The sequence below is a fragment of the Neopelma chrysocephalum genome, unplaced genomic scaffold (genome assembly GCF_003984885.1).
Source record: "Neopelma chrysocephalum unplaced genomic scaffold, ASM398488v2 Primary Assembly neopelma1_73b, whole genome shotgun sequence".
Classification (NCBI taxonomy): Eukaryota; Metazoa; Chordata; class Aves; order Passeriformes; family Pipridae; genus Neopelma; species Neopelma chrysocephalum.
In genome coordinates this window covers 3,398,369-3,415,519 of record NW_020897734.1, presented here as the reverse complement: position 1 = coordinate 3,415,519, position 17,151 = coordinate 3,398,369, and the positions used below count along the sequence as shown (strand labels likewise).

Here is a 17,151-nt window from a genome sequence, read left to right as displayed (position 1 = left end):
TGGCTCATGGGAGCTGCAGGAGGAATCTCCCTTAGCAGGCAACTGGCACACAGCCTTCCAGCACTGCCCGCCTTGCAGCCCAGTGCCTTTCTTTTGAGACCACCTCTTGCAAACAGCTGCAGTCGATGCCCAGGCATCGGGCACAGCACCCATCTGAGATCCAAGCAGCATCTCTTGGTTTGCTGCTGAGCTCTTGGTCGGTTCCTACAGGACTCTGCAGGTGCCTCAGTGCTCCTGGACACTGCATCCCCTGCGCCTGGGCATCCCCTGGAGGGAGGAGCGGGGTATCAGGCTGCTGCTTGGGTTGTCCTTGTTGGCTGGGGCAATGAGATGACGGCCAGTTGCACATGGAAATGTATAATGAGTCGAGTGGACTGGGTTGCTCAGATAGTTGTTCTGCTTGTATATCACCATCTGGTAGTAGAGGGTGATTCTACCACGCAGCTCCTCTGGACCTTTTTCTCCCTTGTTTAGTCATTGGTTCCATGTGAGTTTTCTACGAATATCCCAAACTTTGTGCCCTGAACCTCCTAGCAACCTCCCCTACGCTACTGCAGCAGGTAGCAGCCTCTTTCTTTCAAAAGGGGTTGGCACTGGGGTGAGGGAAAAAATCCCTGGGTATGAAATTGCAGTGAGTCAAAGTGGAATTACGCAGTCATCTTGATAGCATCTAAATCTGCTAGCTAAATATTTCCCTCTTAACCTCTGTTGTCTCTACCTGCTGGTACACCAAGGGGTGATAGAGGGAGAACCAAAGTGTCTAGACTTGCAAGCTTATTAAATGCAGAACAAGACACTTAATGAAATCCAGCCCATAGATAAGCCCTTTCAAAGAGACCAGAGGAACAGCATCTGCTTCACCTTAAATGAACGACGAAGCTTTTTGAAATGCTGCATTGAAAACAAAGAGCATGCACAGTTCCCTGCATTAGCATCCCTGACGTGGAGCAGACATACTGCGAGGTGCATCTGCCTGTTTGTGGGATGAGAAATGGTTTCAGGGCTGTGTGAGGGCAGGGGGATATTAAGCCAGGCTGAGGTGGATACCTGTTGAAGCACAAGGCTTCAAAATAGGTGAGCTTTGGGAGGGAACCCTGTACAAGCTTGTTCTGTTTGTGCTTTGTGTTTCTCCTGTCAGACACTCGCAGTGTCCCCTGTGCTGGTCTCACTCCCATTTTAGCCTGTGGAGTCCTTGACCGGCGAGTCTGGAAGGGGATGGTGGTGTTCCTGAAAGCTGGATTTACTGTGCCCAGCCTGTCTCTGAAGGGTGTTTCTCTGCCTCATACAAAACTAATGAAGGAGAATTAGCAATCTCCTCAGCCTGTCCCAAAGCCTGATGGCTCTGTCTTTGAGTGTTTGCTAATATCAGATCTAAATCTTCATTTGCTGCAGACAAAGCTGATTTAGGGATTTTTTTAATCTTACCTGGAGTGGAAGCAGAGATGAACTGATTACCACCCTCCATCATTTACCTCTTGGAAGACTTTTAATCATGACTGCTTCTCTCCCTCCAGCCCAGTCACCTGGAGGCACACCTTCAGCAGTGCTCCTGCTGGTGGCTGGGGCAGGTTGAAGAGTCTCCCCTCTGAGGTTCTCAGACTCTTCTGCAAAAATTTTGGAGTTCCATACCCTAGACTGCTGTGTTTTGTTTGTTTAAGAGCCTGCTGTTCAGCGTTCGGCTGCTTGTGGGTTGCTGTTTCATTCCTTTTGTCCCGGTGCTTGGTCATCAGGTCAGCTGTGGTCAGTCCTGCCTTGCACATTTGAGTTCTCCTCGCCTGACATAGTTCATCACACACTTTTTGATGTTACATGCCCAAAGTCCTACAGGAAGGAGGGGCAATCGAGACCCATATATTTATCCTGATCTCTAGGAATGAGACTGGAAAAGGACACGATCCCTTCCAGAGCTCTTCCTCTACATGGACCCATGCTCTGATTTTACCATTTGCAGCTCTTCAGGGCTTCCTCATTACTCATAGCTAAATCCTTTCAAATGAAAATGAAGCCGACAAATAGGAGCTGTGCACCTTCCGCTGTTTCACATGAAATCCTCTGTGCTACAGCTGTGCAGAGTGACTGAACAGGCAAGATGAGTTATTACAGAGACCAAATTCACTCCAGCAAGTGGAATGGACGCTTCTCTTGCAGAGTGACACATCCCCATGCTGCAAATGGCCACTCCAGGATGCAGCCCAAGCAGCAAACCCTGTCCTCCAGCCTTTTGGAAATCTTTGTTGTGGGTTCTTTGGCTGCTAATCTCTCAGCCTTGACATTCAGGTCTGAGAGGCAAACCTGTACTGCCTCCGTTATGTGCTTGACCTTTGAAGCAGTTGTTGCTGCAGAAGGACAGTCGAAGTGGCGGCATGTCCTTTGGATGGAGGCTGGGATGCCCTGTGGCTTCTGGAGTGTTTGCATCAGCTGTTGCTGGAGCGCTGTGTGCTGTTGGAACTGTTGCCAGAATTGCTCTGATCTGACACCAAAGCCGTACAGAAATGGATTATCTCCTCTTAATCGGGAGCATGGAACAAGCTGCTGATTATCCATCCCCAGAGGGCTGACCAGGAGTCATTTCAGCTCCTAATGCGTAATGTGACAGCGTCAGATCCTCCTGCACGTGTTTGGTTTGCAGGCACTGGGAGAACTTGGGAGCTTTGGAGTCCCATATCTTATATATCCTGTCTAAATATTTGCTTACAGTACAGCTACGTATGCTCCTGGAGGTCTCTCCTGCTGTAATTTAAACCACTAGCCTGATCCCAGCATAGCAGTAAGGTATGTATTTTCAGCAGTAAAGGAAATGATTTTCTGATAAAATAAAAACCACTTTGTGACTTGTTGGATTCACTGTTGCTAAATGATTTTAGAGGTGAAGATTTGCTGTTTTTTCCGGTGTCATCTCAGATACATTTATGGGATTAATTGAGAAATTAGTAGGTGAGATTCTCTGGCCAAGTAAGCGTCTCCCTCTGTGACAGTCATGGGAAAGCCACTGTGATGACATCTCATGCCACAGAAGCAATTATAGCAGTCAGGGCTTTAAAGATCCCACCCCCCATTTTTTAAAATAAAATCTCCTGTGCCTTATCTTCACAAGTTAGTGCCCTCCCCTTCCCTCTCTAAGGGATTAATAACATTAATAGAATTAATAGTGACATTAAGACTGCATAAATGTTCAATCCCATTTATTAAATTCAAATTTTCACCTCTTTTGCCCTTTGAGGCTGAAGTTTTCCATGCTGGGGTCTGTGCTAGCCAAGCAGTGCTTTGGGGAAATTGCTCAGCTGTTTTGAGGAATTGGAGCTGGGACAGGACATAGCCCATAATTCTTCTGCAGTGTTTCCGCTATTCGGTTTCTTCCTAGATAAGATGTTCTTGCTTTTTTCTTATTAAAGACACTTCCTGAATCTCTTGGAAGATGTAACTTGTGCCAAGCCCTTTTCCGGGGAGAGAAATTATTTTGTATAGGCTGGTTGCAGGGTGACTGGGCAGGCAGAGCCCCAGTCCCCCATGCACAGAGCCACTGCTGGGTCCTTGTTTCTCCTGCCACTGCATTTCACAGGCACTTTTGCTGTTGCGCTTAAAGTCAAGTCTTGTTCCTTTCTCCTGTGTGCTCTAGATTTAGGGAAGGCAGCAAACTTCTGCAGCCTTTGTTGTATGGGAATGAAAAGGTGAATGAGAGATGGTCCTTTTCTGGGCTGGGCTGGCAGTAGGTTTGGTGTTCCCAATGACCAGGCGTCAGAAGGATTTGTACAGAACGGTACAGCCCGACCCAGCATCTGGGAAGCTGTTAAATGCTGAGACTCTTGTTTCTGATACACTCCCCCTGATTTTTCCATTAGTATTTAAGATAAAACAAATACAGAAGTGTAAAAGGAAACCCCTTTGGGACGATGAGCGGAAAGAAACCAAATCCAGGAAGAAGGGTTGGCCAGGGGTCCCCGAGTCCGTGGTGCACAGAGCCCCTCTGCCACACAGGTAGAGGGCAGAGGGGCTGGAGAGGCATTCTTGTTTGTGGGCTCCATGTTTGTGTTGGACAGGGTAGCTACAGGTACAAACTGTGATCATGATGTGCATCTTTGAAGCATCTCAGGGTGCCCCTGACCTTCTAGTGTGAGCCCAGTGTTACCCCTGGGTGCGTGAATTATTTCCAAAAACTGGCGTGTGGCCGAGTTTGAGAGACTGGTCGGGGGAACATTGGCCAAATACCTTCCAAGCTGTGCTGAAGCTGGAGAAAAAAAGCCTGGAATCTTGTTTCTGAGTTTAGTTTTTGTTGTTCAGATAACCCTGGGCTTCCAGCTGCTGTCTCCAGGTAGGAGTTAACAGGGAGGTGTTCTGGTGCAGCGGGGCACATGGCTGGGATATATTAGTAACTGGGAAGGAGGCAGAAAGGAGGAGGGAGAGGTTTTGGTGGTCTTCTTTCTGCTGCTTCAGGCAGTGTGGAGGCAAACAGTGAAAGACGAGCCCTGCAGGTGCCCAGCCTGCTGCTCCTATAGTTAGAATTTGGCAGACCATCGGGGCACTCTGCCTTACCGAAATAACTGCCCTTTGGGGACCTTCATCTCACATTAACTCTTTTATTGGAAGCTGCCTGCAAGGGCAGAGACCCAGGGCCTCATCCTGCTCCTTTGTCAGGGTTCCCCCATGGCTGTGGCACCATGGGGTTAGTACTGGCTGCCAGCATGTTCATCTGTGTAGGAGGCATCTCCAGGTGTGTGGCACAGCAGGAACACTGAATAGAGAGAGACCTGTTGGACCTTTGCTGAGCCAGAGCTGCATGGTGTTCGAGCTTCTGAATAAACCTGTATAGTGGAGAGAACTCTCCCATTGCAACCCACCCTCAGGCAAGTGCACTGATGACGACTGCATTGTTAATGTACAAGTAATAGAGTGGTTTGGTCTATCTGCTGCTGCTCATGTCTAGATAAAGGCACAGCCTTGTTCTTCCCTCTCCAGAAAGGGGTGGCACCAAACCTCATGCTAACTAGGGCAGAAAACAGTGGAAAGATCCCTCAAATTTTGTGGAAGAACCATTTGCAGAGAGGCTCCTTCAGGCTTGGTTTTGGACCAGTGCATACCCAGGGTGATGGTAGCAACCACCAATGCACTTCCTTTAGAAAATCCCACTTGTGGGCTTTTGTTTGTGCTTTCCCACTCACTGCAACAGCAATGAAACAAATTGTCTGCTGTCTGTGCCTTGGAAGTTTGTTTATTCTTTGTTTTTGTTCAACTGGCTCCTCTCCATCTGGAGGTCTTTAAGGAGGTACATCAGCCACTATGATTTTTAGTCCTGTTCATTGAGGAGGGGTGATGCTTGTCTGAAAGTGGCAGGAACTAGACCTCGCTTTGGGAGGCTTGGAAAGATCCTGAAGTCAAGTGATCTCAGAAGGAGGAAATCTCAAAGGGAGGGGAAGCTCCTGCCCAGTAGGTTGGGGACGGGGGGGGGGGAAGAGACTAGATCTTGTAATTGAGCAAAGACTTTAGCAATGGGCAAAAACCCTTTGTGTATGGGCTTGGAGGGTTCAAACGCTCTTCTGTGATCTCAGGTCCAAGCAGTTCAGCTGTTAAGGTCACAGGTAAACTGCTGTTACCCATTTGGGTTTTTTTTCCCAAAAGCCAAGATGCAGGCAGCAGGCTTTGTAGTTGGCTACAGGAAACGTGCCCAGTGCTCTCTGGTTACTAATTGCTGTCAACCAGTCAATGAGCTATTGTTTGTCTGTTTAAAATTAACTTTCTCTTCCTCCTTCTTGCACAAAGGAACCACCAACCCTATGTGCACGCTCCTGGTAGCTGCTCCTCCAGATGCCTGTTGAGGTGGTGCTGTTCTGGAATGTTGTGGTGGACTTGGGGGTGTAATAACCCATCAGTGCAGAGCTGGAGATATTTTGTTAGTGTTTAATGTACTGTAATGTCTCAGTGGACAGCCGTTCTTGTGCTGGCTGAACAAATAAGAGGCGGTCCCAGCTGGAAGAACTCTCAGTGCAAGTGTAATGGGATGAGGGCAACTGAGGTAATGGGAACAAGAAAGCCGTCCCCACCTTTCAGCAGCACAGGCCTTCCTCACACTCTTTGACAACAGTGGAAAGGGAGGCTTGGGAAAACACATATGTGTGAAATACCTTAGTGAGTGTCCCAGAAAGCTCCTTTGAGTTGAGGGGGGTGTGGGAGGCAGCCTGAAGGAGCTCACTTCCAGGTGAATGTGAGTTTGCTGTTTGAGGTGGGAAGCTGGTGTGTTGGTACTGGATGGATGTGGGTCAGCAGGCTGAAGCCGCTGAGAAATCATAGATGTGCCTGAAAGGTCAGTTGAGACCGAGAAATGGGTGCAGTGAAAATTAGACACTGGGGAGAGTGGAGGGAAGAGCAAACAATGGAGGGAAAAGAAGCAGTAGCAAGGGAGGTGGATTGGGAAAGAGTACTGTTGAGTTGTTGTCACGAGGAGGGAGATGGAAGAGCTGGGAATGATGGACCAGCTCAAGGAGGAGGCAGCATGGGAGCAGTGGGAGAAACCCACTACAGCTGACCCAGAACAGGATGCATGAGCACTGAGAGGCCCTGAAAACAGGGAGGAGGAGGTTACAGAGACTGGGCTCATCCTGCTGCATGGGATGTGGCAGAGCAGAATGGACTAAGAGGGGACCAAGGGCATTTCTCTTGGTGGGATGACTGCTGTGTGCATCAGGATGCGATGTGCTGCTATTTGTTTCTTGAATCACAGGCAGCAATCTCCATGTTGTTTTTCTTCCTCTTTCATTGGTTCTTATTCTCTAACAAGCTCAGTCTCAGTGTGATGGTGGTATCTGGCACTCTGTGTTTTCTTCTGCCCTGCTCTTCTGAGCTCCTACCAGCCCCATGGTGCTTTAGAAACAAGAAATTCTAAAAATCCTGGGTTTTAGTGGTTTGTTTGTTTTTTTTAACCTATGAGGCTGCGACCCAGTTCTTGCTATTGTCTTGACTTTTCACTAATCAAACAAAGTTGGGGAGATGATGATGTTCCTCCCAGCTCTCTAGGGTTCACATGTTGGGGCTGTTGCTGTGACACTGGCAAGATTTAAGCCTGTACTTCTTCAAGCTCTGTGAAAAGAGTTCTTCCCATGTCAATAAGTGCTAACACATGTTTGAAAACAGGACACAGAAACAGCTTGTGGATCTGCCCTGCCCTTCCTGAGTTCATATTCCATAAATGTGTTAACACTATGTGTTCATCGGTTTCTCAACACTTCCGGAAAAAGGTTGTTAAGCTACAGTTTGTTTTTCCCTGGTGGAAATTACAAATACGTTATATGCAATAAAGGAAGTGAAGGCATATTAAAAATAATGAAGCACATTTAGAAAAAAAAATAACCCCTCTTCTCACTTTGGACTAGGTGGCACGGCTGTGCATGGCTTCAGCCTCCAGGTGAGGAGAGAGCTGTGAAACGCTCATCTCTCTTCTTCCAAATTCCTTTTATCTATCTGGATTGAATTTTGCTTTGCATGGTAGGAGCAGCTGCAGGGTGGAGTTTGTGTCCGCAGATGCACCTCTGAGAAGGCGCTGGGACGGTGCCGGCGCCGGCCCCTCCGCGGCACAGCCCGAGGGGCCGTGGCTTGGGCAGGAGCGTTCGTCTGGGAATCCATCTTGCTGTTGTGGACATTTTATGAGTAAACCATTTAAGGAGAAAATATAATTAATCTCTTTGTGGCAGTGTTCTCCCGTACGCACTAGAAAGCGTAATTGTCTATACAGACAAGCAAATTAAAGGTTTTGGTAAGACAGACGGTCCTTAATTAATCATAATCTGGACAACATATTAAGAGTATGCCTGAAACGCTGGGTGGCAAATTATCTGAAACTAATTAATTGTGCCTATAAAAATTCAGCATGTTCCACCTGCGTGCTTGAACCTGGTTTTATTTGTTTTTTTAACGTGTGTTGAGTAATTGCATGTCTACCTGGGATCCGTTTGTGTAGTTCATTTGCAGACCTCAAACAGAATAAGGACAGTTGAAAACTCAGCTCTGAGCTAAGGAAAGCTGGCGTATAGGAAGTGCAGCATGTCTGGTGGCTTTTGGGAGTAGAAAGGTGTGTGGCAGCCCTGGTCTCCTTTTGGAAGGGCACCAGCACACCTGAACATGGCCAACAGATGGGTGTCTGTAGTGAGCATGTTGGCTCAACAGCCCTTGGATAAGACTCTACTTTTTTTGCACCATAGTTAAGGTTTCCTTTGTTCTATAAAATATGGGATTTTCAGGTGCTGGGTCACTGATGGTTTAACTCTTTGCAGTGGCTGGAAGAGGAGCAATCAGGGTGCCATGGAGTAATGTGCTTCTCTGTGTGATACTATCCTCTAAAATAAATGTGTTTAGTTTCTGAAGATCAAGAAATTCAAAGCAAAACTTTGCACTCCTGCAGTGGCTGGCTACAGATTCAGCCCTGTGGACTTTGCCTGGGGCAGGGCTGGAGAGCCAGAGGACACAGGTGCTCTGGTTCTGACACAGGGCAGGTAGTGGCAGGAGGCAGCTCAGACCAGGCAGTTTTGCTGCTTCTTCCTTTGTCACCAGCGTTCATAGGGAAATACCAAACCTGCCTGTGGGTGGAGGGGGATGTGCCCCTTTGATGTGTTCATCTCATTTCCAGGAGCTGCCTTTGATTTAGGTAGGACTGTGCCCTACAGCACCAGGCTCTCCTCAGCAAAAGCCCTCTTGTATGAAAATCCCACTCTTAACATACCCAAAAATGTTAGCACGAGGAATAGGAAAATGTTGCCTCCCTTCTTACTTAAAAAAAAAAAAAAGAGGATATTTTCAGATGAGACGTGAATCTAGGATCAAAAAATATACTGGGTTCAAAAGTCAAAGAAAGTGGATGTGTGTCTGGAGGTGGGATTTGCTCGGTCTCACAGTAGGTGGAGTGATTGTCTTTCTTCAATTAGCTCATTTATCTGCAATTTGGAAGAAAGATTGTTTTGAATTATTCTGGCAGTGGAATCTGATGTCATGTGGAAGCACCTTGGGGAGATGTGGTGCTCTCCTGTGCTGGGTTACTGGCAGGGCTGGTCTGCCCTCCAGCTGCAAACAGGTAATACATCTTATTACCTGAAAAAAGGAAATTGCCAAGTAGCTATGGTTATGTTTCCCACTGTGCTCCTTTATACAAGGATTTGTTTAAAAGCAGAGACTTTTTTTCCCTGGGATTTTTATTGCAGAGATACCAGGTATGTCACATCTAGTCTTTCTTACCATTTCATGACATCTCTAGGCTTTCGCTGAATGTTGGGAATTGAAATTCTACCTTGAAATTCAAACATGTTAAAAGAATAAACAGAGCCCAGGGCTGTAGATTGCCCGATTGCAGATTACTGCCTTTTCTGTCTCTAAAAGTTAATTGCATTGGAAATGTCATCTTCCTTTGAGCATCAAAGCTGGTGGCATCCACAGGATTTATTTTACAATACAGACAAATTTTAAACTTGTTTCTTGGTGTTAGGAAAGGTTTTGTGGCTCTGGTCCCACCAGGCAGCTCAGCAGCACTGCTACCCTCACCCCTCCATTTGTCCTGAGTGAGAAGGTGACTTTGCATCGGCAGGACTAAGCAGAGATGTGTTGAAGCAGTGCAGTGTGGCCTTGCTCCTCTGTCAGTTTGGACCAGAGCTGGCTGTGCCAAGGTAGCCCAATGCTTTGCCTGTAGTCTGTCCTCTCTGTGTAACCCAGCTATCTTTCCACACTCTGCTCTCAGCCAGGAGAACCAGGGAGCCCTTAGAGCCATGTGCTGCTCCCGCGGGTCAGTTTGTGAAGCCCTTCCCAGCCGTGTGTGTGCTTGTGCCTGTTTGTCGACAGAGGGGCCAGCCCTTGTTCAGGGAGTTTAAACAAGATAACTGGAGGGAAAAGAGAGCCTGCCATCCCTCCAGATAGCAGTGTCTCAGAGAGCACTGGCAAAGTATGATTTGTCGTCTGTGAAAAATGTTTGCGTTTGACAGCTTTTCACAGGAAGCCTGTCAGAGTGATAATTTAATGAGTACAGATTGCCTGCAACACAGCTGTAAAACGTGCTTTTACAGTGCTGTAAAATAAGCAACCGAGGCCTTTGTGTGTTTGCTTTGTTTGAGAACAAGTCAACTTCTAATACAAATGAAAGGTGGTCATTTATTTTACCCAGCAAACAGTCAAGACGTAAGAGAGGAACCTGCCATTTTTCTTCTTGTGGTGGCAAGGTTAATGCTGGGTTACATTGGTGTTTGCTAATCAGCTCATTTCCGTGAAGGGGAGAATTAATATCTAATTAGATGTAGGGAGTTACTAGTCAGATTAGCATTTAACTCATAAAAAGGACTTTCTTTTCTTCATTGCAGACATCTCTGTCCGTGGTTTGCACAGAGAAAAGATTAATGTTCCTTCCTGCACCCAAGCTGATTTCTTGACATGGAGATAGAAAGTGAGGATGCAGACTTATATTATGCAAATAGCTAGACTAAAACATACCTATATATATAATTTAATCACTGCTGCTGACCAAATTAAGAGTGCTCTGCATTGCGTGGGGGAAGACGCCATCCACATCCCACTGCTGGGTCCATCCCTGCTTGCTGGTGTTGGGTGGCCTCTCATCACTGGTGCCGTGCTTGGCATCACTCCTCCCCACCCTCCCAATCTCATCTCCGCCCCAGGAGCCTCAAGATGCCAGCAGTGGCACCTACGGGCCAAGCCACTGTTGCCAGTCAGGGCATCCTGTCTGGCCTTGTTTGGGGATGCAGGCACATGCTGGCAGGGGGGCTTGGTGGGTGGGAGGATGGATGCTGACTCTGTGCTGCATGCACACTCTGCCCTCCTCCCCTTCTTTATTTGGGAAGTGGCACTTGAGAACGGGTGTTTTCTGTCCATGAAAATGTGGTTGGAGCTCAAGCCAGAGATGATAGCTTTGTGTGTGCCTGCTGCCTCCGTCAGCAGTGTCGTGTTGGGCTTTTAGAAGTGCCTGGTTTTGGTGGGAGGTTTTCATTTCCTTTATTTACCTTCCTTTTGGGCAAGGAAAAGCTGCTGGCTGGAAGACTGCAGGTGCACAGGTATTTGCTGCTAGTTAGAATGCAGCTTCTTTTCAGGATAATTAATGAATATACCCAGTTCTAGCCCACATGAAAAATTGCTAAGAGATGAAGAGCTCTAAAGCCTGGATACACTTTATTCAACTTCCACTTTGGAGTGTAACCAATAAAATGAGTTTGGGCAGGCAAATACATTGGCTATGGTAATATGTATGTATTACTAAAGATAACTTTCTTGGCTTAAAACATTGCTTTGGGTTCTTTAGACTGGTGGTTGGAACTATCCATTGACTTGCCATCAATATAATTTCAAAATCTAATTCTTATTGAAGAGTTTGCTGATGCATCTGGCAGGTTTGTGCCTGGCACAAAAGTATTTAAATAAACAGCTTATTTGGTGATACTAAAAGGTCTGAGCAAAGGAAGGAAGTGAGCCTTCAAAATGATTAAGTGAATTAGAAATTAATATATACCAAGTTAATCTCTATAGTATAAACTCAAAAGAAAAAAATCTTCCTGGAGAGGAAATGCCAGTCATGGGAACGAAAGTGGAGGTTCCTGCTGATATTGGACAGAGGACGTGTTGGGTGTTTGAAAGCAATCTCCTCTTCCCTGGATCATTTCTCTTGTACTCCTAAGAGGCTGCATTATATACAGCCATGTCAGGCACTGGACCCCATGACTTTGTTCATCAGGAACTCAAGGAATGTTTCAGTTTTTCCAGAAAATGTTTTCTGTGTTAGGCTTTGTTTGTACTGGAGCACTTTGAAGACGAAAATCTGAACTTCAGCATACTTTTAATGTCTTTTAACAAGGTTTAAATTCACACTGGGCCAAAATATTCCCCCCCCTTCCTTCTTCTAACAACTTCTGGCCCTAAACATTGCTCCTTTGAGGATTTAAAAAACCACAGAGGCATGTTTTATTAAAGAATATTTATTGAATATGAGTCACAGAAAAGCAGAGGTCAGAATCCTCAATTGCTGGTGGCATGCATAAAATAATATGCTCCCTTGCCCGCGCCGTGCGTAGCGGCAGAGTGGCTGCGCCCGCGCCCCAGGGTGCCGGTGTTCCCGTGGGGCTGGAGCAAACAGGCAGCACGGGATGCTTTGTCTCGGCAGCCCCCACCCTTGCTCTCCTTAGCTCCTTCCCAAGGCCACATAGAATGGAGTTTTGTTCCAAAATGGCCCAAGTGCTTTTGGCCTAGCGGACCCCTCCCCTGTGTTTTGTTTTAATTCACCTATGCCAAATCTCCAAGGGAAAGGTTATTTGGCAGAGTAGTTTGTGCTTAGACCCACGTGCCAAGGCTTTGGTGGCGTGGTCTTGGCAGGGCATGTTCTTTAAACTGCGTCTGACATGCCAGACATCATCAGGTGAGCTTGTTATCAGTGCTGGAGATGTAGGTGCACTGCCAAGACACTTTGGCAGCAGCCGCTCTCTGGGCTGTCCGGTGCTCTCAGAGGGTGAACCAAAGTGGGGATTTGCTTTTAGAAAGTGATAAAAATCCCAAGGGCCCCTGTCTGTCCTTTGTCATTTGAAAAATCTCTTGTTCTTCTGCCAAGTGTTTACCCTTGGATTTTGAGCAAATTCTGGTATAATTATGGGGGTTTTTGCACTGCTACAAGCGTCTGAAGCTCTGTCTGCAATCAGGACCAATTAGGTAATTAGAGACAGGCCCTGCCCTGAGAGATGACAAACTTGCAGGACAGGAGAAAGAACCAGCAGGTAGATTTTTGGATTTGTTTTTAAAATTTATTAAAATTTATTTGTTTTTGAGGCTGGTTTATGATCATTTTGGAAAAAGAATTTGTCAAGAACTGAAAAGAAAGACCCATTTGTGTAAAACATCTGTTTAACAAAACCACCTTTTTTCTTTCCGATACTCTTGTGCTTTGAAATTACTTCTTTTAAGATGGCTGAATTGAAACATAAGAAACTGGTGCTTTTTTTTGTCTTTTTGCTGACTCTTGTCACGGTATTCAAATTTGCATCAAAAGAAATTTCACTCATGCGAAGTCATCCAATCTGGAGATTGTGGTTGTGGGGGTTGGTTTATGAAGAGTAATCAAAGATTCTGAGATATAGAAATTATTTGAAAATTTTTAGAGAGTCCTTTAATCTTCCGTTTCATTTGGATGGTGGTCTCGTTGTGCTGAATTTTCCAGTTAAGCAACAGCAGTGGTTGTAGAAGTGTGTGAACACACAACCCAGTGCCCATGTTTACCATATCTTCTCTTCCTCTCTCCTAGAGTTCTTCAAAGAGCTTCTCGAGAACGCTGAGAAGTCGCTGAACGACATGTTCGTGCGGACGTACGGCCGGTTGTACATGCAGAACTCGGAGCTGTTCAAGGACCTCTTTGTGGAGCTGAAGCGCTACTATGTGGGCGGCAACGTCAACCTGGAGGAGATGCTCAACGAGTTCTGGGCGCGCTTGCTGGAGCGCATGTTCCGGCTGGTCAACCCCCAGTACCACTTCACGGACGAGTACCTGGAGTGTGTCAGCAAGTACACGGAGCAGCTGAAGCCCTTTGGGGACGTGCCGCGGAAGCTCAAGCTGCAAGTGACGCGAGCCTTCGTGGCCGCCCGCACCTTCGCGCAGGGCCTCGCCGTCGCCAGGGACGTCGTGAGCAAAGTGTCCGCGGTGAGCTCCGTCTTGTGGTCGTTCCCGTGTCCCATGGACCCGTGATGGGTAGCATCTTTCCCTGTTGTCCTGGCTAGTACCTAAAGGTGTTGGTGGTAGCTGAGTGCAAGTGGGACAAACTCCCATCTAGGTGGGCTGTGCTGTTGTATGGTAGAGTCACGCTCTAGGGACGCCACCGTCTAACGCTGCAGCCCAGCAGCGGGGATGTTCCCCAGGTGGATGCTTTGCTCCTGTCTAGGGAACAGTAACAGCAGGAAATTAAATACCTTCTGCAGCGGAAATAACCATGTTTGCTTGTGTAATGGCCGTATCTTCTTCTTAATATTGCCTTTAAATTACAGTGAGTCATGGATGCTACAGGCATCCATTATGGAGCAGCTGATGATTTGCTCCTCACCCTGGGCATGGGGAGAGGCAGTTCGCATGAGCAAACAGCACTTCTGTGATAACAGTAAGCTGGAGTCACGTGCACAGGGCAGAAGCCAGTTGTACTTGGTGCCACACACAGCACAAGTTAGACCTCAAACATTTATGGTAAGGTCGTTTTTTTGGGGATCAAACAGCTGCAATATGTTGGTTACTTATATGTTTACCTCCTTCTTCGTATAAATCACTTTGGAGTTGTGTAAGTGGGGTGACTTTTTTTTTTGACATGAGATTTGTCTTTAATTTTAGGGAGAGTTGTATGGTATAGGGAACAATCAATAATCCCCTTAAAGTAATTATGTAAGATAACAAATATTAGTGATTTCCTTTTAACAAACTCAGCTCATTTCCTTTAGGCTGTAGAAGATTTATTGTAATAATTTAATCAGGCAGAGAGAGGTTTACTTTCTCTCTACCTGGTTACAGAGTAATAAAACACCAGGCTGAAAGAGCAGGCAGGAGTTTGAATCAGCCTAAGTGCCAGGAAAGAAAAAAAAGAAGAGTGTTCAGACACTCTTAGAAGCAGAATGCAGTTTTGTAGGCAGCACAAGCAGCATTGTTAAGTGAGATAATTATTCAAATTTCTTTGACTTACAGGGATAATATTAAAATACTCTCTCTGAGGATAGGGAAAAAAAAAGTCTACTTCCACGTTAATTTTTCTTGAAGAGAAATGAGAAAAACAGACTGCAATAAGCCACAAGTGTGGCAGGGCAGAGAATATTAGCAAGGCAAGAGTTGCTATACTAATCTATCCAGGTTCTGGGAGTTAGCTGTAAGTTAGCAGTGGCAGGTTTAGGTTTTTGGACCCCTTGACTCGCCATCTGATAGTGATGACTCTCAAGTTAGATGTGTCTGATGTGTTAGATATGTGCTGCTGGTTGAGGGTGGGTGTGTGGAGCTCCATGTGTGACGTGGGTCACTCTTAAAAGACCACAAAATCTTCCAGCCTCGGGGATGCTGTCCTGTGGTGGGAGGCAGGGTCTGTGCCAGCCAGATGAGGCCAAATGTCTGTGTGCCAGGTCACTGGCCAAGCCTACTGATCTCCTGGTTGGGGTTTTAGATTTGGTGGCCCTTGTTTGCGGCTGTGTGGCAGATCTTGCGGTCGTGGGATGGTGTTTGTGCTGCTGTAGAGTGTGGATGAAATATTCGGGTGGGAGGTCTGGCCGTTAAGCCCCAGTACAGTTTTGGGAATGTGCGATCACTTGGTAGGCAGTAAATGTGCATGGGTGAGGGATCGTGTTTATGCTCCATCTGCTCAGAATTCATCAAAACGTCTCCAGACTTGACACGGAACCACAAGGGCTACGGTCCCCGCATCTGTTATGAATCAGAGTCGTGAACCCGAGGTGGCGTCGTGATTTCTCTTTCCCTTTTGAAGATCCTTGAGTGTAGAGTTGCCTTCAACCCTAGAATTAATTGCTCGAGTGTGGAAAGCTACCCACAGTCCCACGCAGCTGCAAAAATAGCTCACGTGCCGTGGACGATCACAGTTGCTGCACTTTTCCACTTCACTTTCACAAGTTGCACTGGAAATTCTACAACAGACTGACTTTTCCAAGCAGTAACAAAAGTCCCTGCTGCTGAATACCTAAGGTTTAGTTGCAGCAGTAGAAGAAATAATAATCTTTTCTCTAGTGTTTTAATCTCATTCAGTGGAAATCTAACATCACGTTTCTGCAAGACACAATGGGAAATTCTAGCCGTGAGTTTAAAAGCTGATGTTTTTATGCCTGCTGCTCTGCGGTTGTGTTTTGGGGCTTCCCACATTACATATAGATTAGCCTGGCTTTGCTGAGCTCTGTATAATGACTCCATTGACTTTGCTTCCTTATTATTTTTACTCAGGAGTTGTAGTGGAATGACTGCTTATACCGGGGATTAACTTGAGGGATAAATCTTCAATTCTTCTTTATGAAAAAATGTCCAAAGGAATGCAAATTAGTTTTACTTTTAATGCATTTTGTAACAAGTAAGTAAAAAATACCTAATTGAAAATCCTCAGGAGGAGAAATACAAACTACTGCAAGACCTAGCTGCATACTTTCCCGGGATACTATCAGGAGAGCAAAGAGCACTTTACAGTGGAATGGCCTTGATGGCTTTTTAATGATCCTAGATATTTTTACATCTTCACTAGGGAGATGCATTTAGAAGGGTATTGTTCTTGCGTGAGTTTGGAAGTAAAGGAGTAAAAGAAGAGAGGATATTGAAAAACTAAGTGTGCTTGATTTCCAAGCCAGAATGCTAGAAAATAACTTTTAATTTGGCCTTGAATGGATCAGAAGGTGTGCCACTGTGCCCGAATACCCAACAGAGAGAAAGCTGTATGGCTTTGAGAGAAAGCACAGATGTTTTTCAAACTATGTCTAAACCCTACAATTCTGATGCTCCAGTCTTCATGCCTCAAATTCCCTCCTTTGGACCCAAAAAGTACAAAATTCTCCAGATCTGTCCTGAACACTGATCTGAGGAGAAAACTCAGGATGCTGTTTCTGCCTGTTAGAGATGTGCCCTGCCTCTGGGGTTGGCTGCGAGGGGCTGGGGGCCTCCGGCGCTTCCCTCTGTCATCTGCTGACACTGGGTGCTTTCTCCCTGACCTTCCTGCCCCTGCCTTCGGGAGACGGAAATCTGCCCATCCCCTAATCACTCACCTGCTACTTAGCCCTCAACAAACGCTGAAGTCAGCCGGGTTAAATTGCTGCCAGCAGTGACATTTCCTGCCCCAGCCAGGGCTGGAAAAAAGGAGCAAATACAAGCCAGAGCCCTGAGTGACCAAAAAAGGATGAGAACCTGCAACTGGGCAGTTCTCAAGCTGCAGAGATGTTCCTGTAATTAGTTGCATGCAATTTAAACCACAGCCTGGTTGAGGGTCATGACACCTTTGAGGGCAAAGTGCAGTGGGGCTTGTGGAGTCAGCTACAGGTATGGAGCGGAGGTCCCTGTTTGTGGGGGGAGAAGAAGTGAAATCAAGGGCTGAGCTCTCTGACAACGTTTTGTAGAGTCAGGAGGAGTTGGGAGGGGAGGTCTGGCTGGAGGTCAGCAGCAGAGGCACATGAAGGATGAAGTGTGCAG

At 46.5% G+C, this 17,151-nt stretch overlaps 1 protein-coding gene across 1 annotated transcript in view; it reads left to right on the top strand.

The window, feature by feature from the left end:
* Positions 1–17,151, top strand: part of GPC4 (glypican 4) — a 68,250-nt gene that overhangs the window by 31,426 nt on the left and 19,673 nt on the right. The window contains exon 3 of the mRNA XM_027687135.1: positions 13,259–13,650. Within this exon, the coding sequence (XP_027542936.1) occupies positions 13,259–13,650 (392 nt within the window). The remainder of the gene's footprint in view (positions 1–13,258; positions 13,651–17,151) is intronic.